The sequence below is a fragment of the Mus pahari genome, chromosome 13, assembly GCF_900095145.1.
Source record: "Mus pahari chromosome 13, PAHARI_EIJ_v1.1, whole genome shotgun sequence".
NCBI lineage: Eukaryota > Metazoa > Chordata > Mammalia > Rodentia > Muridae > Mus > Mus pahari.
In genome coordinates, this window is record NC_034602.1 from 79,621,360 (window position 1) to 79,643,371 (window position 22,012).

Genomic DNA, 22,012 nt, shown 5'->3' on the forward strand with positions numbered 1-22,012 from the left:
AGAGATATCATAGTATTTAAACATAGATTTTAATCTTGACTTAAAAGAACAAAAACTATTTAATGACTTAATAATTATTCCACAAATGCTTTTGTTGTGTTTTATAAAAACGGGAGAGAAAGCAGGGGGCTATGTTTGGTGGAGGTACAGTATGGTGTGAGGGAGGGTGCCTCTGTGGGCCCATGCTGAGACATCCCTTCGCCCTGAGGAACCAGCCACAGGACAGGGAGTTGAGGGGGTAGGAGAGACAGAGAGAGAGAGAGAGAGAGAGAGAGAGAGAGAGAGAGAGAGAGAGAGAGAGAGTCAGTCAGAGAGAGAGACAGAGAGACAGACAGGAGAGGAATAGAGGTGGCCATGAATACATGGAGAGAGGGGGGAGGGGAATGGGGAGAAAGGGGGGGAGAGTAAGGGGCAAGAGCAAGAGAAGGGGCAAGCAGCCCCTTTTACAGTGAGTCAGGCACACCTGGCTGTTGCCAGGTAACTGTGGGGCAGAGCCTATAAGGAATGCCAATAGCTTTCATTTGAGGAAGTCCTCTGAAGCTGTAACCAGTGTATGTCTCATTTTCCTGTGCAAAGAGTAAAGAGGAATTAATAACTGGCTGACTCTAGAGACTGAGAGAAATCTGGTCAGTGGGTACATTAGAAGGATGGAGTCTGTATCCCACCTCGGGAAGTAGGGAAGATATATCTCACATGCTGGTGCCTCTGCAGTTAGGGATTGGATGTCTGCAGCAGCTGCATCTGCATTAGCACTGACCATGCTGCAGGCTTGAGAATCCAACCTATGCCAAGAACTGTTTCACAAGGTAACGTTCATGACATTTGGAATACTCAAATGGACACTTGGGAGACTAGAAGGTTTTAAACCAAGGAACATATAGGATTTTTAAAAATACCATCCTATTAAATTTTTTATGCTAATGAACTACCGGCAAGGGACACACAGTGGATATGAGTAAATCACTCATCAGCCCTCCATCCACAAGAGCGCTGTAGAGTGAAGAACGTTCTTTAAGTAGCCTCCCACTAGGAGGGGCTCTTGAATCTGAGTGGGCTCTGTCACTTCATCACTGAGAGAATGTAAAAGAACTGAAAAGCTAGTCTTGTATTCTCACCTCCAGAGGTTGGCAACATCTACTTTCTGTCTTCTGCATGCTTGGTTGTGAGCCTACTGTGAGGCCCTAGTCCACCCTAAGCATCAGCCTGAATTCAGATGATACTTCAGACCCTCACACATGTCTCCAGATGACTCCAGTCAGAATTTACTTGACTCTGGTTGCATATCCGTCTAAGTCTGAGCATCCAGCCAGCTGAACTCAGTCAACACACACAGAGTGTAAGGTGTGGTAGCACATTGTTTTGTTAGTGCAATGTTTGGAGCTAGCTCAAGAGTCACTCATAAAGCAAAACAGAACAGCCCTGCAGTGTCATCTGGGGTTAGCCAGTACCTCCAGGTTTGCGATAAAATTTGTAACTAGCTCTAGATCACAGACGGTGGCATATTGTCTCTACGGATCTCTCTTCTCAACCAGAATGGAGAAGAATGAGGACAGGTACTATAGCTTACATCTTTCAGAGTCTATGCAGACATGGTGATCAAAGGAAACCAGAAAACAACGGAAGCTGGCATTTCTGTTTGGTGCTGGTGAGGCTGCTTACGTCACACTGGAGAGCAGGAGTTAGGGCTGAGTTTTACTTCCCACTTTCACTTCCTCCTTTCCAACTCCCAAGTTGCTTTCCCTTTACTCTGAAACAGTGGGAACCTATGCCATGTCTATGACTTTGTGTTAAACACAAGCATGCTGCTCAAACCAATATTCAGATGGAGAGGCCAGGTAAACAATCTGTGAGAACGGAGAACAGCTCCAGGCCAGCTGCTCCTCAAAAGCTGGAGGGGCTCCCTTAATCATCTTGTCCTGCCTATTGATCAGTACTCAGAGTGAAGCTGGTCTCTTATTTGCAAAGGGTTTACTTATATACTCTTCCAACACCGACCAACACATAACTATTTCAGTGTTTTACAACTGGTCTGTTCGCAGGTATTCCGAGGTTGATTACGGCTGACATGGTCAGAGAAGGCGCAGCAGTAATTGATGTGGGTATCAACTATATACAAGATCCTGTGACAGGAAAGACCAAGTTAGCTGGAGATGTGGACTTTGAAGGTAAGAATCCTAACCTCTTGGTAAGTAAGAGGGAAGCCGGATTCTGACCCCTGTGCTTTGAGAAACTGACCCTGTGCAGGGGACAGTGCTGAGGACAGTATTGTACTCATCATGGCTCCATGTGAGGGAGGGCAACCGCAAATACACAACCTTTCCTTTCTCTGCCCATCCTCATTCTCTTCTCGCCTATGATCTCAGCCTTCTAGGTGTGACATATACTTTTTTCGATGTCTCTTCTGTGAGACTGAACATGCCAGGCAAGCACTCAACCAATGAGCTCTAATTTTGAGAGAGAGAGAGAGAGAGAGAGAGAGAGAGAGAGAGAGAGAGAGAGAGAGAGAAGGAGTTTTCTCAGGAAGGCCTAAGATTTGAGCTCTTTCGTCTTCTGCTTCCCAGGTAGCTGAGAATCCAGAACTGTGATGCCAGGCTTGGCAATATTTGGTGGTGAGATTAAATTTCTTCTTGTATTTTTTTTAATGAAACAGTTACTCTATCTGATTGTAGACTTGGAGACCTATGTTTTATCTTTGGATAAATTTTTATTACATGTGCTGATGTCGAGATGGGAGTCACTCATGTGTCACCTCATGCATATGGGTGTCAGAGGACAGCCTGAGGGAACTGGTTCACTTCTTCCACCACGTGAATCCCTGGGATCAGTGTTGGGTCAACAGCCTTGGTGACAAGCAGCTTTACCCAGTTTCTCCCCTATTGTGGTTTTTATGACAGTCAGTTTATACTCTACTTAGACATGTATGCTCTATATTCAGCCATTCACTCTTTTAAAATTGGTTTTATGAATGTCAAACAACTACTGGATTTACATCATTTTCACCCCTCTCTTTTACCCTCCAACTTCTCCTGTGGCCCCCTTTCAAGTTCATAGTCTGTTCTTCCACAATTATTATTGTCATATACGTGTATATATATATAATATATATATAATATATTATATATATTATATATATATTATATATATACATGTATACATATACACAAATGTACATATGTGCGTGCACGTGTGTGTGCACATGCATATGTATAATTAACATACTGAATCCATTTAATGATGCTTCTAATGTATATATGTTTAGGGCTGACCGCTTGGGACTGGATAATCTATCAGGGAGATGATTCCTGTAGAAGACTGATTTGCCCTCTCGGAGCACTCACTTATTGCCTGTAGCTCTTCACTGAGGGGTGGGGCCTTATGAAATGTCCCCTATCCAAGTTGACATGTTGAGTGGTATCATTAAGCAGATCCTGTCTAGGCAATCATGTGGCTGCAATTTCATGAGTACAAAGCATTGTCTAACAGCAGGAATCGTGGTACTCTGGCTTTGACAGGCTTCCCACCCGCTTTCCCAAGCTTTAGGTGTAGGTGTTGTATTGTAGGTGTACCAACTGTGGAAGTAGAATATACTTAGAAATTATATTGTTCCAGAGCAGTCTGATCCCTGAGAACTAGAGTTACAGTGACAGTTGTAAGTCACTCGGTGGGTGCTAGAAATTGAACCTGGGTTCTCTGAAGGAATACCCAGGCTCTTAACAATGGAGCCAACTGTCCAGCCCATAAAAATTTATATTTTAAACTTTTATGTGGAACTTAGTCACTAGTTGATCATGTGTACAATGTTTAACTGATGTTTAACAAAATTTTAAATGCAGACATTTGCAAGTGTCCTAGGGCACAGGCCTCCTATGGGTAAAGTTCTGGAGTGTAATAGGGGCCAGATACAGACTAAGCAGTTTACGCCCAATGATTATGGAAAGAAAAGCAGACAGTCAAATGTATGCAATCATATGTTCTAGGTGGAGCCGTGAATGTGAACAAGATGCACCTTGTGGAAGGATATTCAGCTGCCCTCAGCAGCTCTGGTTGCTAGGAGCCCCAGTGTTGTTTAAGGTCTAGTATGACAACACTGATTCTCTACATAAACATGTCTGCATGTCTACATATGTGTTGCTGGGTGAACATGTTGAGATGCTTATGAAAGGGTATCTAGAATACCAGCCCAAGAACTAACCCCAGTATCAACAGATGGGGCTACATGAAAACAAGTTCCTGTACAGCAAAGAAAACAATTAGCACAGCAAATAGACATTCCCTCAGAATGGGAGAAACACCTTTGCTGGCTGTACTTCAGACAAAGGACTAACATCCAAAATATATAAAATATTGCAGAAATTAGTTACCAAGAGAATAAAATCACCGATTAACAAATAGGCAAGTGAACTAAATAGTTTCTAAAAAAGAAATACAAATGGTCAATAACTTTTTTAAAGTGTTCAGTATCCTTAGCCATTAAAAAATGCATATTGAAATATATTGGAGTATCTGTCAGGATGGCGCTCACCAACACATATGACAACAAATGCTGGGGAAGATGTGGAGAGAAAGGAATCCTTATTCACTGTTGTCGGGTATGCAAATTAATACAGCCATTGGGGAAATCAGTGTGGAGGTTTCTCAAGAAATTTAGACTAGGACTCCCGTGTGACTCTACTGGTTCCTCCTGGGCAGGGTGAGCCAGAGAAGCCTGCACCCTACCACAGAGATCCATGTGCTCACATGTTTCTTGCTTCCTTATTTGTTTTAGCAAAGGATTGATTGAACCTAGTTGTCCATCAGTGGATCAATGGATAACTGTATATATTCATATTCATGTAGAACTGGCGAGGTTGTTTTTGATACAATGCTATCACCTAAGAGCTCTGCATCCTCTCTGTGTGCCAGCTCAGCAGTGACTACAGCCATCTCCTCTGTCCCAGGACTCTGCTTCTGTAGCACAGGAAATCAGGAAAATACCACAGTGTCATTGTCTGTTTCATACATTAAGATACTGTGGGCTTGGAGTTTTATTCATTTGTTTTTATAAGATAGTGTCTTGCTATGTGGCCTCGGCAGGTCTGGAACTCCTTAAATAGACCAGCCTGGCTTTAAACTTACAGAGTTGCCTGCCTCTGCCTGTGATGGAATTAAAGGCATACATCACCATGTCTGGCTGAGTAAAATATTATAGTATGGTGTTATAATTATCCTATTCTTTTATTTTCCGTGCCTGAGTTATAACTAAACTTTACCACACGTGTTAAGACAGAGCTTCATAGCTGTGTAGCTCAGTGCTATCCACAGTTCCAAACAGCCCCTGGAAGTCTCAGAATGAGTCCCCACAGGCAATGGAGTCTCTCAGTGTTCCCTTTCAGTTTTAGTGTTTGGTGTCTTAGACATTCAGCACAGTACTGCCAAATAACTACATAAAAGCATAGAAATGTTTGGAGGGAACTAGGTTCAAAGAGCAGGCTATCCTGCTCCTATCATAAAATGCACACACAAGATTTTTCCTATTTTCCTCTGCCACACTGGTGGTTCACAGATCCGCAGCGCCGAGGATGAGCTGGATTCCATGGAGAAGACCTTGTTGGTGAGGCTGCGATGCAGCCACCCGGATGGGTAGGCTTTGACATGTTGCTCTTCAGGTTGTTCATCAGGATGGAACTTGAAATAAGGGATGGTTCCCTCTCCCCCATTGAGAGGGAGGGACTTTACCATGGGACACACCATGATCTTACAGGTAACATTTGGCTGCAAATTGCCACAGGGAAAGCGTGACAGCTTTGTAAGTATCTGCGAAAGTTTCCGCAGTGACTTCCGCCAAGATGAGTAAAGCAGATGTAGGTAGATTAAAATGGAGGAGAAAATTTTCCTAGCAGAGAAGTTTGGCTCATTAATGCAGGAACTCGGCCATGCACGGAAAGTAGGTTGCACTGGTGGGAATGATGTTTCCATGTAAATGAACCCAGTGGGGAAAGGGTGGGGTGTCCCCCAGTGTCCCCAAGGTAACAATGCTGTTTAAACTAGAGGAACTCCCAGGGGCGTTCATGACATCAAAGGACAACGTGGAAACTGTAGAAGGAAGGAGCAGTAGTTGGGGTTGAGATGGAAGAGGGCATCAGACGCCTTTCTCCAGCTAGGAAGGCAAGTACCAGACTGTTCTCCATTCGCCTTTTGTAAAGTAATAAAACTGAATCTGGATGTTTTTGTTTTAAATGGACTTTAATAACTGTAAGCTTGACTATCATTTTCAATTCTATATACTTATCAATTATGGAGAGATGCTTTTCTGTACTTTGACAAAATAATTTGCCTATTGAGCAAATCTAATCCCCTGCATAGGTTACCCGGGCAGCGTTGCACGACTCCAACAATAGGAGTGTGACACCCCTGCTGTATCTCTGCTGCTGTGGCTATCTGAACACACCACAAAACATCTGGAAGTCAGAGGATCCTGTCCAATCGCACTTCATGGTTGTTTGGTTTGCTCGAGTCCAGCATCTCACCCGATCCACTGCAGTATGTGGACTGCCCAGTGTTGGCGGTGCTGTTTTCTCAGAACCTCCGTGACGAGGGGAACCAGAGTCCCAGTGGGCCTTTCCTGCAATGCCAAGAGTAAAAGAGAACCTTAAAATTAGCAGTACACTGAACTGGTGCTTCCCTTTGTATTGATCCTCGATTATAAGACTCAAGAGGATTCATGGATGCCTTAAGCCTCTCACTGATATTTACCATCCTCCCTCAACTTTCTGAGCATGCCTCTGCCATCCATCTACCTTAAGGCAGTATTTAATATTTTTTTAATTCATTTTTTACTGTTTTTAATTATGTTTGTGTCTTGTGAGGGGTATATACATGTGAGCAGAGGGGCCAGAAAAGGCCAGAGATGTTGGGTCCTCTGAAGCTGGAGATACAATTGGTGTGAGTCACTCAAGCTGGGTGTTGGGAACTGAACTAGGATCTTCTATAAGAGCACTACCTGACCTGCGCTGCTAAGCCACCTCTCTGACTCCCACAGCAGCATTTAAAAGCATCGATATGACAGAACTGTTTTCACGCATAGAAATTTCTCTCAATAATCAATAATCATGCAATAAATATTTGAGAAATCTCCATTTCCTTTGTACATTGCTGTTTTAGGATGATCCTACTGACTTTCTTCTATAGTATCCTTCATCTGTTTTCTGTTGACGTTTTGAAGACTATACCATACATTTATGACAAAGCAGTCTGTATTTCAAAGGTATTAAAAGAAGAGATTACAGAGTGTGGGCAGCAAGCAGCACCCTCTGAGTTATCAGCTGAAATGGAGCCTCCAGCCCTAGACACTCACAGTGACACGGCTTTTAGTGCCACAATTCACCAAAGGGGTTTGGTCTGCTGGACATGGAACTGATGGTGTCCCAGGCTGCTAACTCAACCCTACTCCTGTTGGTTGTCTCTCATGCCTCATCTCTCCTCAGGCCTGACACACAGAGGTTTCTACAAATGTCTGAGGCTTTAATGGCTTGGTTTCAGCTTTATGAAGCATCATCCCACAGGGTTTGAGATGGAACGGAAAGAACTGGAATGTCTACTGCATACTGCCTGCCCCTCCCTCCTCCCGCCCTTACAATCCTGACCACACCTCTCTACAGGTTTACACTAAACAGAAACAATGCAGGGAAGGACTGGTAACGAGGGAGAGAGATGGAACAGGAATGGCCATTTTATTTTCCTCTCTCACAAACAGAATAGGTGGGTTTAGTGTCTGACATGGGGTTTTCTGTATGTGTTGTTTCAAGGCTACAGGGCAGTACGTAGAAATGATGGTGATAACCATAAAAACTGTCAGTGACGCTAATTTTGTACTTATATGTAGTATGTCTTAGCCATATCCACATATCACTCCTTCCAGGTGTTTTATGTCTGCTTATATTATAGTTTGGGGGACTATGGCTTACACATGTGAACGGTGAGAAGTATTTTCTATATTAAAGCTCAAAGGCACAGTTATATTCAAAGACTATTCGTGCTTTGCTTTTCCATTTCTTCTTAAACAATTTGGCAGTTTCCCCCTTCTTTCTCATAAGGATTATGCTTGAGTCCAGGATAAACTATCATAACAAAGGTATATCTAAATACATGACCTCAAGTCACAGCCCTCTCCCACTGAAGCCTGGAGTTAAGCTGGCAGTCAGGGCATGAGGGCTCCTCACTCAGGGATGCTGTTTCCATCCATCTCGATACCAGCAGTACTTCACTAGAGTTGGCATTGCAAGCAGTAACAAACAAGTTGCCTCACGTACCACCAGTGGATCACACAGGCTTCTAGAGGCAAAACACTCAGATGGAGGTGGCCTGAGGGTCCCCACTGTATCCTTTCTCTTTTGCATGTAGGTGTTCATCTTTTCTTTATTAGCTTCATGATGCCTTCCTTCTGAAAATGTCCATGTACACCAGTGATGACATCAGACCTTACATTAGACCTTACTGTAGTGAGTTCATGCAGCACATATTGTCTTCGAGGACCTTATCTAGTCATATTCTCGGATTCTGGGGTTAGCATCCAAGCAAACAGCTGGGGAGAGCTCAGTTCTGCACATCCCGCCTTTGTAAGCATACGGTCTTTGCATCTGCATTAGTGTGCTCTTTCAAGGTATGGGGAGGAGAGTGTGCAACAAAGCCCTTTCACCTTTCAGGCAGTAAACTGGAAGTTTTCTTGTCATTTCCACAATACCTGAACATAGACATGTGTGGGAGTAGACAGGATATGGAATCCATAATCTCTACAACTGTGGCCCTATTTGAGTGAATAGACGTCTATCTTAAACCTAAGAAAGTGCGTATCCAACTCATCCTTGGGAGCCTTCAGTTTAGACTTACTTGGTTTTCAATTATTTATTGAGTATATGTTAGGAATCCATCCCGTGAGGTACAATTGTGGTCTAAATAGACAAAGCTTGTCCACAATAATAAGCAAATAAGTATGTTTTATAGCATATGAAATGGTGCTTAATGTTACAAAATAAGTTGGGCTGGAGGTCCGCCTCAGCAGTTAAGAGTACTGGTTGCTCCTCCAGACAAATGGATTTGATTACCAGCACACACATGATGGCTTGCAACATTCAGTAACTCCAGTTTTGGGGTACCCAAAACTCTTTTCTGGACTCTGAGGATACTGTCCACATGGTTGTATAGCTGTGTCTTAGAGGCAAACACATACATACACACACACACACACACACACACACACTCACACACTCACACAATGAACACAAATTCATGAAAAGAAGCTATGTCTGCAGAGACTGACTGACTGATCAGCACAGTGAAGAGATGGGAATGTTGCAGTTCCAGATGCTAATTACCTCATCTGGGGCTAGCTTCAGGCCTCTGGAATAACCATTCCTTGCCCATCTCTGCAAAATGGGGGGAAACACCATGTTGTCATAAGGGAGGATCATACCAGACACCTAAAGGGGTCATTGTGAAGATCTTCAGGAGACCATATTTGGCGGTATCATGTAGCAGAATTTTCCCTGTCCAGTTAATGTAATTATGAATACAGCAAGAAACCTGTGATTGGACAGGGAAAAGGGAGGCAGAGCAAAGAGTTGCAGAGACGAAGCTGGAGGAGACAGGTAGGGAGAAGGAGGAAAGATGGAGCAAGAGGAAGATGATCCAGATTTCACATGGCCTTAAATAGCCACAGGTAGCTATATACCTTAAAGGGAGAGAATAATTGATAACTTGTCTAATCTAGGTGGGCAGCTTGTATCATTATCAACTGGTTCTGAAGTTATTGTGTGGGCATCTTGTGAATTGAGAATTTATTGATATATAAATCTGACTGATTAATAATAAGCTTTAAGAGTTTTGATTGGGGGCTGGTGAGATGGCTCAGCAGGTAAGAGCACCTGACTGCTCTTCCAAAGGTCCTGAGTTCAGATTCCAGCAACCATATGGTGGCTCACAACCATCCGTAACAAGATCTGACTCCCTCTTCTGGAGTGTCTGAAGAGAGCTACAGTGTACTTACATATAATAAAAAATAAATAAATAAATCATTTTTTATTAAAAAAGAGTTTTGATTTTACCAGGTTACTGGGTATTGTGGCATCTAACTGTGAGGTGGGTGTTCATTGAATGGGGTAGGAGTGTTAACGACCTGCCAAGAGAATTCAGGAGCTCTGGGTCAGAGAGTCTGTCGAGATGAGAACACCCTGCTGGAGCCATGTGGCCTGCCGGTGCCCAGTGTAGTGTGGGAACTTGCCAATCTTTTTAAATATTTCCCGCAACAGTTTTATTTTTATTTTTGTTTTGTGATTTTTTTTTTTTGAGACAGAGACTTTCTGTGTTCAGGCTGGCCATAAGCAAGCCATGTTCCCAATGCTGGCCTTGATCTCATGACTCTTCTGCCTTAATATCCCTAGTAATGGAACTAGTACTGAAAACTCCCCAGTACCTAGTGTGTGCCATCAAATTTTGCTCTGTGTGGTAGTTTTGATGAGTTACAAGTGGCCCCTTGTAACTGGACCCAGTAAACAAAGGGAAATACATTATGGAAAACCTCAAAAGAAGAGGCAGCAGGGGTTGTATATCACATTGGACCATAAAGACTACAGAAAGGCATTTGGATTTTACTATTTAACAAACAGCTAGCAAAGACATGGTGTTTGAAGTGTTTTCAACAGGATCGTTGGCTAGACTGTTGAGAGCAAGGGTGTTAAGAGTAACCTGTTAAGAGGCTATTATAATTATCCAAGTAAGAAATGATGGGGTGTGGACAAGGGTAGTAATGGGTTTAAGTATTATGAGGTGGTTAGATGGTAGATATAATTTAAAAGGTGAGTTGGGATGATTGGTCAAATGAATAGGTGTGGAAAAAAATAGAAAGAATCCCATAAGACTTTAAGGATCTTGGAATGAGTGTTGAGTGGAGATTCCAGCTCCATAAATCCACTTGAAACATTTTTATACCAGATGAGAGAATTTGACCCAGGATGTATAGCTGGTGTAGAGTGTGAGCAAGAGAAGAAGTGGGGCTAACTCAGGATGTCTGTGTGTGCGGGGGAACAGGTATGGGAAGGAGGAAGGCTTTTCCAAGTAGAAGTAACACAAGAGACAGCAAACAGTTTGGTCAAATCTGTTCCTCAGAATTTAAATGTAAGCCATCACAGGGCAGGGAAGGCACTTGCTTTTCCTCTAAGAAACTGCTGGATGTAGTGCCAAAAATGTCGTTAGGTCTCTCTTCTTTGCAAAGGCCCTGCATTTGAAACCTCAGAGTTACTCTTTTTATATTGCATCTGACTTTTCATAGATAACTACACTCCAGAGTCAGCCTGACTAGGGTTTGAACCCTGGCTCTATTGCTTGAGACAATTACGATCTCAGGTAAATCGCTTCACCCCTGAGACTTGATTTTATCATTGAAAAACGGCGATAATAATACCTATCTTAGAAAGTTGTCGAAAAGATGAAATGCAATAATCACCATCCACGAGCTAATTAACGCATGCAGGTGAATTGCTGAGCACACTGCTGGCAGTAAGCTGTGCACCTGTGCACGTGGCTGGCCTTTTCCTTCCCACTGCACTGCTGATCTACAAGGCTGTAACTCAATACCTCAGAACTTCACCACGTTCTTCACCAATTCCCTGTCCCTGAGTGCTCTTTTAGTTTAGTTTGTTCTTCATCCGACTGACTGTTAAGGCACTCAACCCTTCATGCTCATTCTTATCTTCTTCAGGCTTCCTCAGAGCGCTTAGCCGACAGTATCTTTTATACTATCTTGCATTTCATTTAGTTGGTCCTCAACTAAACTACTTCTTCCTAGTGTGAGCTTCTTGTCCTGTATATTTTGTATTTCTCCCCCCACACCAAGTTTTAGCCTTACTATTTAAGTTCCTGCACCTCAACCAACACAACCTTGAGCATCAGCAGGACCTGGAACAAGGGTAATGTTAGAAAGACTCAATGGTTCACTTCAAGAACCATTTTTTTTTTATTTTTCCCACTGAGTTTATATATTGTTAGATAGTACTAGAGACGGAAATTGCAAGCAGTGCTTGTCAAACAGTATTCTTGACCCCCTTCTCTGAGTTCTGTACTTCTTTGCCCTGTGTCTTTGTTTTGCCTTGGGGGATAGTCCTTTTAGGCTTTACAGACCTCCTAGGGTTTATCTTAGGCATGGAGACTTGTGAATCACATCACATTGCTGCATCTGGGTCAGGAGTCCTGTTTGAGAAAGGAATTGCAGACCATGTCCAATTGCCATTTTGTAGCAACATGGCGACATGAAAAATCAGCTTTTTCTTGGGCTATCCATCATCTCTGGCAATAAAAGAATAGTAGCAGCTAATATTGAATTTAGTCAGGGTTTTAGAAGCTTGATCATGTAAAATATTAAAAGGATTGAGATGTAGCATACTTGACAATTCATCTGCAAACTGTTGGTCACAGGCTTTTAATAAATGGGACTATTCCAATGAATATATGTCTTGATGTAATTGTCCAAGGTCAATAGAAGAGTTGTTTTGAGAATAATACTCCATGTAGATAGTTTTAAACCAATTCCCTTGGATATTTATATTGTCCCTATCCGGCAAAGCAGAGCTACAAATATAAGTGAATTGTAATAGCGATTAGTAGTCAGTATTTAATAGCTTCATTTTGTTGCCCAAGCCAGTCAATGATATTATTATGGGTATCCAGCCTTTCTGAAAAAAATATCTATGTATAATTCTTCTTGAGTTCTTTCTATCCTTGTAACAGTTTTAGCTCTCTCACTGGTAAGCTGAACCATTTGTATGCCTTCCTTAGTAGCAGTTATGATTCCAATAAGTTCTAAGATTTCAGCAATTACCCACCCTATAAAACTTACTTCCAGTTTTTAATGCCATCAATAATTTTTCCAAAGTAGCATTTATGTTTTCTAAAGACAATTTTTCTTTTGGTTTTACAGGAATGCATGTGAAAGAGGGTTGTTTTTAATATCATAAAAATAGAGTGAAAATATTAATAATACATTGAATCACTAGACAAGAAGTCCACAAAATATGGTACCAGTGTCAGTGCAATGAAAAGAATCTTGGTAGCTGGGGTGAGAATTACAAGTGCGTACAGTTTACATGTGGGTGAAGTTTAGGAAAGTGTCCCTATTTCATTACCAGGACTTGTCTTCTGGTGTCAGTTAACAATACAACTTTACCAGTCCTGCTGGGATCCAGGAGAAAAACCCTACGGAGAAGAAAGCAGAGATGTGGTCCTCAACTCAAAATTATGAGCATAGGTTGAGTTCATAAGAAATTTTATCTAAAATCATGAGTTTAAATAGAGAAATAGTCAAAAGCAAATTTAAAGTCAGTAACAGCAACATGGTAGCTTTGAGTTGTTTTCCCACTGGCGCCTGTTTGTGAGTTTACCTACCTTGGTAGGAATCTTGTTAGCTCTAGGAAAAGACAAGGCCTGATTTCTATATTTGAAACACCTAGAAGCCTAGTCAGAATTTCTATTTTCATAAGTCAGTGAATGGCTCTCTGATTTTTATCTGTCTTTTTTTTTTAACAGCTTGTGTAAAAGATAACAGAGTCCATAAAGGTCTTTATATACTTTTGCTTGTTGGTGGAAGAAGCCCCCTGAATGTCTTTTAAGATGAAGGACTTTGCTTATTTGCTTACTTGTTTTGACCGTGGTGGCAGAGTAAGTGAGCCTGTTGGTTTGTTTATTAAGCAGTTGAGAGGTGGTAGGTAATTGATCCTTAGCTTTGAGATTTTCAGGCTGAAGAGACTTAAGTAATTAAGCCTGAAAGAAAGGGGGAGGGTGAGAGAAGGTACCAGAAAGGATGCTTAGAAAATAGCACAAGATTGTCATGTTGCTTGTAAAAAGACACCGTGAAAGGGAGATATTGTCAATCAGTTTTCAAACGGTCAATAGAAATGTCATAGCAGTATTTAACAGCTTGTCAACCAGAATAAAAACGCAATGACAGCTGACATCATCCACAGCCAGCAAAGATGCTTCATTGTGATGAGCAAGTTCATAGAGAGTAACTTTTGATTTATTCAGGCAATTGGGTAGTTATACGGCTCCATTCAATGTTGTCTAAGTGACGTGGCTGACATTGTTTTAGGTGTTCATATCTATGAAATAGCTAGCCAGGTATACAAAGATTTGATTTAATATAAAGAGGGATGAAGGAGAAAGAGACAGAGATATAGAGACACACAGACACACACAAAGAGAGACAGAGGAAGACACACAGATTAAATTAATCAATTGATCAATCAATAAAATTTTTGAAAAAGGAGCAGCAACCCAGATAAGCTTGATCCATTACCTTGGTTTTGCCTGATCCTGTTGCCATGGAAAGTTCAATGATGGGCCACATGCTAAAGAGCCCTTTGCTCTCTGGCTCAACAAGCACTGAAGCATCCCTTTATAACACCTGTCTGAGAAAGTGGAGAGTTGTTTTACCTCCTGAGTCATACTGTTCCTCCAGCCCTATGCCATTCAGGTTTTTCTGGTTGTTACTCCTGTCCTTTCTTTTCCTGAAGCTTGCCTCCCCATTCATTATGGTGGATATGTCTGAGAGGCCATGCCTAAGTAGCTTGCATTTAGAAGCATGGGAAACTCCTCCAACCAATTAATTTAGACAATTATATATGTATACCAGGAGGCTGACATTCTTACGAGAGAAGTGGGACTTTTTCTGTGTCATGACTCTTTAAGTGATGTTGCTTCTCAATGTTTGCTGTTGCATGGTTAGAAAGAAATCCAACAGGGGCAACAGAGTGATTCTTTAAAGATGACCAACAGACAAACACACCCAAACACAGATTGTTTAGAAGCACATTTTTTTTTTCTCTCCGGAGTACAGAACATTGTTTTTACTAAATATTAACCCAGTCAATTCCGTTTAGATACATCCATCTCTTATTGAAGGACCATAGAGAAATACACAGTGACATAGAAGTTTAAAATTCACTACCTGCGGTGGAACCGGAGAATGTTCCAGATGATGTATTTTCTGTGATAATTTCGATTCTTAAGTGCCAGCTCTGGAAACCAGGACCATAAAGTTTCCCTAGGAAGCAATGACATGAAAAGCACAAGCTAGAGACACCCTCTCACGAAGCATGGCAGCGGCTGCCAGAAGGTTAACGATCACATCCTTTTTCTTTTGTGCTAAGCTGTTAAAGAGCATTTTAGCATTCCTTACATCTCTAGTCGTGTCTGCGTGAGTCATCTTTCCACACCCTGTGACCACATGTCACCCTTGCATTTTTCTGAGGTGCATGCATCGACTGAACACCTAGTGTCTTTCATCACCCTTGTCGCCACCTCCATTTAAACATGAAGTAACCTTTGCTCCATACCTATTGTCCTTACTCGGATAGTAAAAAACAGTTCTCTTCAAGTAAGAATGTTGGAAATGATTATGAAGCTGGTCTTCCTTATTCCCTCCAGAAATAAGTTAACCATTGACTCCAGGTTTTATTATATATTCAGTGCTCTACAAAGCACCTGCCTGTTGCATCTCCTCTCCTATAGCTCCCTTTTACCCACAGAGCAGCGACATCAGCCTTCCTGTGGTGCTTCCAAGATTCAAGTCACTTTCTACCCAAGTTCCTTTCCCCGATGATTGCAAACACAACCCCCTTATCAAGTGTGTTGGCTCATCTTTATGTTTCTTCCCCTGAAAAGCTGGCCCACCTACATCTACCCACAAACCTCAGGCTTAGGTAGGTCCTCCAAACACACTTAGTGGCACCAACATCTCACTGTGGCGCACACCACAGCCATCACTCAATTATTGCTTGAATAATTGCATTTTCATAATAAGTATCTGTATAATAAGATTGTGGCTTCCAAGGGTTCGTAACTATGTCTTACACAAGGGACATTTCCTGTGAATCTATCTGGGCCAGTTTGTAACATGCGTAGTGACACTAATGACCAGGTATGGGAATAGGACCAAGGGACAATAGATCCCAGTTGCCATAAAGAACGCTTTTTATTTTATTCTAGTATTAGTTACAATTGATAAGATCTGGTTTAGATATAGTGTGGCTGGAATGGCAGCTGGGACACAAACAATTATATTATCAACTACAAAAAGTAGTCATGCACACCCTTTTCTCAAAATGACTTTGCCATTATTATCCCATACTTTAGAGTTAAACGTGATGATAAGACTTACCTTAGCCAATGAGACATTATCAACTGTGACACTGTAGAGGTTTCAAAAGTGTCTTCCCATCAGGGTTTGCCTAGCAACATGAAGCTGCCATATAATTCCAAAACAATGAATCATAATCTCGATCAAGCTTTAAACTTCCACCACCTTGCTCACACGGGAAACTGCTCTTTCTCCAGTATAGACATCTCAGACTTCAGACTGTGAGACCAAGTGCTTTACACTAGAATCTGGAGAGTTGGTGAGGGAAACCCAGAGTTTGACTTCCTTTGACAGGATATCCTAATATACTCAGGACATTATCCAGAAGAGCTATCCTGTAAATGTCATGGGCCAATGAGTAAAGAGTAAACTTAGCCCAGGGAGTTAACCAACTCTAGTGACATTTGTATTAGATTGAGGAGGAAGAACAAAAGCTCAACAGATGCAAAAGGAGGGCAGGACATGTTAAGCAATATAGGTAATGTGCACAAGACAGAATGTCTTCCAGTCTAACTCATTTTCCTAAGTTCAAGGAAATGTCCACAAGTTTCTTTGCACCATCTAAAGTTTTGTAGCGAGGTCATTCAAATAAAATTTTGTGATAATGACTGCTTTTCCTAAAGACATTCTTATTTTCAAGAATTTGCTTTAAACATAATTGTTATTTCCATCTGAGTCTCATCTCTAAGGCACACACCACACAGACAATAGAAATTGACAGGTGTTTTATTTGCCTCAATTGTCAGTTTCAGAAACTCTCTAAAATTTTGATGATTTTATGGAATTGAATCTAATGCTTGATCTTTTTTGACATGTCCTTTTATGAATCGTGAAATTATCGATATCTCTAGTGCCTATTCTAATGTGGCAAAGACTTTTGGTATTTTTCTTAAACATACATACACATACAAACACACACACACAGAGACACACACACACACACAGACACACACACACAAACACACATTACCCTTCTTCTAGAGTCACAGGAACTCATTCCTGAATGGAATCATTGCCTTATGATTCTTCTGTGTTTCTCTGCAATGAAGCACAGAGAAGTCCATGTATATGTATACACACACACACACACACACACACACACACACATATATGTGTGTGTGTGTATATATATATACATATACACAGTCACACATATTCATACACATACACTCACATATACATACATATACACTCACACATAGTCATATGCATATACACACACTAAGCACACACACTCAGACAAATATACACATTCACAGACTCTCAACACACACACACACACACACACACACACACACACACACACACACACAGTTTTTGAAAGCATCTCCCTTATAAGCAGGTGCAAAGCCTGCCTTAGGGAAACAGTCTAAGAGATGATGTTCTGGTGATTCAATGCTCATTAACTTTCCCTCTTTTAGAAATGATCAGGAAGATGTGATTCACAGGATCGAGCATGAACTGAACTTGTATCTTCTCTCATGATGAATTTCATCTCTAACCGTTGGTGCTACTTCACAAACATAGAGCTTACCGTAGCCTGGAGATGGTTATGCAAAACTGTTATTGAGAATATTATTTATTTATTTATTTACTTACTTACTTACTTAGGAAACAATGTCTTGTTATATTGTCCAGGCTGGCTTTGAACTTCTGAGTTCAGGTCACTCTCCTATCTCAGCCTTCTGTGTCGTCGGAGCATAGGTGCTACCTCACTCTTCAAGTGAGCACTTTTTCCTACCCATCAACATCTTTCTCCTGAAAGAAGTACTTCCATATCCTGTTTCTCATATAAGTAGACCATAAACTACATTAACACTGTCTAACAACATATAAACTGATTTCTTCTTAGACACATGTGTGAAAATGAAACAGAAAATGACAGAGAAACTTAATGAGTGTTTTAAAATCAAACTCATTATTGCCTCCCTTGTATTACTGTGTGCAGACCTTATCTCTGAGTATATTCACTTTATCTCAAACATTAAAAAAAAATGACAAAAGTACTTGGATGCTTAACTGTGTGCATAGCAATGCTGAATCTTTTGCCTACTGAGTACAGTGGAGAGATCTACAGAGACTAATTAAAGCTTGTTAACATTCAGACAAGCCCAAACCTAAGACAGACGAAGATTCCCATGAAGAACAACAGATAGGACAGTGTACATTTGCGTGTGCATGTATGTGTATGTACTTTCCATAGCAACCTATGCAAAATGAAGATTCTGAGCTAAACTGTCAGGCAGGCTTTTCATGCAAGAGTCTATTCCCGTTCCTGTCCCTCTGCCCAGTTCTTTCTTTCTGAGTATGAATATAATTGTGAGAATGTAGTTTAAAAACACAAAAACCAAACAACAACAACAACAACAAACCAACAACAACAACAAAAAAACAGTCTCAAGAAAATCATGAGACCCAGGTAGACCACTGGTTTATCAGATCTGACACCCAAGAAAATTACCCATACTGTGTTCTGAGCAGCTGTGTGACTTAAGTGTAATGTATAACTTATTCTGTTAGTGCTCAGAGTATAAAAAAGCAGGAAAATTGATATGCTGTGGTTGTGTGCACCGCGTTTCTTTTAGGAACATCCTACCTATTCATTGCTGACCCTTCAGCCATATGGGTCTTTTCCATCCTTTTCTATGAAAGACAACTATACAGGGGTGGAGTATATTTATGAAATACGGAATTTTCCCAACCTAGTTGTGAGTGCCTCTGTCAAAGCAGAGGGATTAGTGGCTGGACTGTGCTCTCCTGGCATGACTGACGTCATTCCTTTTTGAATTAGTTAAATGGTATTGTTAGGTCACAGGTCCTCTAGCTGTCTCCTTCTCCCTCAGGCCCCATCCTCTCCTGAGATCAGCAAGCTACAGAAGGCCACTATAACTAACCTAGCAGCTCTCAGAATGACCCCCCTCTTCTCTCCCTCTCCACAGATCTCTCTCTTTCTGTTTCTCTCCCTCCCTCTTCCTACAACTCTCTCTCCCTCATATCTGTGAGAAAGTCCAGTTGCCTCTAATGCCAATACTGGAGACAACCTTGGAATGTCCTTCCCTGTAACTCCTGGCACATAAGCTAAGTTAACCCCTACTTCAAGGTTCATGACTGCCTGCAGTCATTTGAGTAATGTTAAATCAACTTCCTTTCTATAAGCCTACTTTTTTTCTACATGTTATTACAAGAATGACAAGTTATCCCAGTGCTTGCTTTTGTTCATATAAAGCTGAAGACAACTGAGCCTCGAGGAGCTTGAGCACATCCTTAGGTATCTTAGAATAATGTGTGTGTGTGTGTGTGTGTGTGTGTGTGTGTGTGTGTGTGTGTGTGTGTGTGCTTTGCCTGTGTCTGTCTATTTTCATTGTTACCTACTTCATCTTATAAATGATTGAAGGTTGATAATGTTATCTGTATAATGGAGAAGATAGTCTTTTCAGTGTGCTGAGAAATTGACATTCTTAGATACATTTTTAATGAACTGTTCTGTCTCTTCAGCTGTTAAGAAAAAAGCCGGCCTCATCACTCCAGTCCCAGGAGGTGTGGGACCCATGACGGTGGCCATGCTTCTGAAGAACACACTTCTGGCTGCCAAGACTATCACCTACTAGATCACAGCGGGGAGTACACGAAATGCATTCTGCTGCTTATTTATTTGACAACAGGCAAAATCCTCTCTATTTTACTACAAAGCTATTTATTTCTACATGTATTTATTTTTTCATGAGTGGAATCATTCTGGAACTGATTATTTACATGACTTTATGGATTTCTTGCTAATATATATTTGAGTCTTAAGAAAAAAACTCGAAACAATCCCAATGACAATTGTGGTAACAGCTCTTTATTTTATGGATATTGGTTCATAATGTTAAAACAAATGAAGAGTTCATATTTAATAAATATATTTTTGACTTAACCTAAGTATTACACACTGTCTGTTTTAAAGAAAAACTGTTTTGCCAGCTCAATGGGTGCAATGTAAACTGTAACTTAAGTTTATGGTTATCACCATGATTTTCTATACAGTCTATACTCTAGGATGTCTGTGGAGAAGAGTATTCTACAAGGCAATCCTGTGGGAAATTTAAGAAATGGAAGCTATTCCAAGGATCAAAGGCTGCAACAACACTTGAAACACTAAGAATGATTACTTTGTGTAGTGTAAGGCCACCTGTGTTAGCCCCCACACCATTCAGTTCAGCTCACTGATGATTTTAGCATACTGTCCAAACAAATGAGTGGGCAAAGTCAGACTAAAAGCATTTCCCCACAAACATCAACCAAATACCATGCAAATACAGCATGAGTGAATCTGTCATTAAGTAACTGATACGTTTATTCAGGAGAGCAGAAATCTGATAGAATTGTAAGGCAGTAATTTTGTTAAAACTGAACCCTTGGATATAAGAAGTAGTTCTTGTATACACACACACACACACACACACACACACACACACACACACACACACCCCTTCTCCTTCCTAGCATAGCATTTGATTCCTAACACAGATGCTGGGTTTCTAATGCAATTTCACATTGGGAAATGTGTGTGACCATTGCTTGAAGGTTATTTAATGACTAGAGCCATGTAATTGTACTGCGGTTTCACGCCCCAATCCCAGTATGTTTGTGTACTAATGATGATCCTTGTTCAATGCATGTCTTTTATCAATGTGCCTCTTGTGTGGAGATAGACTAGTTGTTTATCACTAATATCTTAACTGTCCAATAAAAGCATTTTGAAGAGGAATTATAGCTATATTCTTTTATTAAGATAGCTTGAAATATGTTGGTCCACGTATTTGTTACCTTCTTCTTCTGTTTGTTTTTCCTATTTGTGTGTGTGTGTGTGTGTGTGTGTGTGTGTGAGAGAGAGAGAGAGAGAGAGAGAGAGAGAGAGAGAGAGAGAGAGAGAGAGAGAGAGAGAGAGAGAGATCATACTTGGCTTGGCAGCAATTACCTCGACTCTTTGAGCCATCTCACTGTATCTGTTAGCTGTTCATTTACTATGTGCTGGGAAAAAATGTATCAAGTTTCTCAAACATGAAAGAAAAGATAGTTGAATGATTTCTGTAGTGAGTTGGAACAGCCAGTAGGTTGGGTATTCCTAACAGAACTGTAAATTCAGTTTGCATGCAAACATATTAGAAAGGGTTTATTTAACATGGGTTAAATAAATTTTAAAGGAGCTTAGATTTCAAAAAATGCCCAGAGATCCCTGAATATTAAAAATGTGGGGACAATAGTAATCCCAGAAGGGTGAAAGGGATTATTTTGGTATATTATGTATTTAGGGGTCAGTCTTCCTAGAGACTAAGAAAAAAGAAAAAAGAAAAAAGGAAAATAATCTTATGCTTATTTACATTGAAAAGGAAGAGTTTTGTCAAACAAGTACAGCGGGGTCAACAGTCAAGGAAAGACATTGACCCCATAACTACAAAAAGCAAAGGCTCATGGGTATTTATAGCCAAGTCACCAAGATAAGGAAATCAACGGAGGAGGATGTTTAGATATTAAGGAGAAGCAAGTTCTTACTGACCTGACTTGTCAATTTTCTTGATAACAGCAGGCCAGAAACTTTAGCATCAGGGCATGGGAACAGGAACTGCATCGCGGATTCACAAGGTGTGGATTGATGTGCCCATCACTGAGTTAGTCAGATTCTCTGCCAAACCTGAGCTCAGTTGCCTGAGGTCCACCTTGGGTTAACAAGAAAACTCAGATGGGTCTAAATAAGTGTGTGGTAACAGTTGGAGTCTTTTCTCAAAAATTGGCTGAATGGTATGACTTCATTTTTGGGTCCTTGGAGTCTGCAAAATGCGGATATGTGGTGGCCTTGAGGAGAGGTGT

At 41.0% G+C, this 22,012-nt stretch overlaps 1 protein-coding gene across 2 annotated transcripts in view; it reads left to right on the forward strand.

Moving 5' to 3' along the window:
* Positions 1–20,878, forward strand: part of Mthfd2l (methylenetetrahydrofolate dehydrogenase (NADP+ dependent) 2 like) — an 82,006-nt gene extending 61,128 nt beyond the window's left edge. The window contains exons 7-8 of one of the 2 annotated variants that reach the window (XM_029544931.1): positions 2,040–2,165; positions 19,658–20,878. In XM_029544931.1, the coding sequence (XP_029400791.1) occupies positions 2,040–2,165; positions 19,658–19,770 (239 nt within the window). In that variant the 3' untranslated portion in view covers positions 19,771–20,878. Of the gene's footprint in view, positions 1–2,039; positions 2,166–2,561; positions 2,600–19,657 lie in introns of those variants that run through there. The other variant, XM_029544932.1, reaches the window with a different exon arrangement.
* Positions 20,879–22,012: the final 1,134 nt, after the last annotated feature.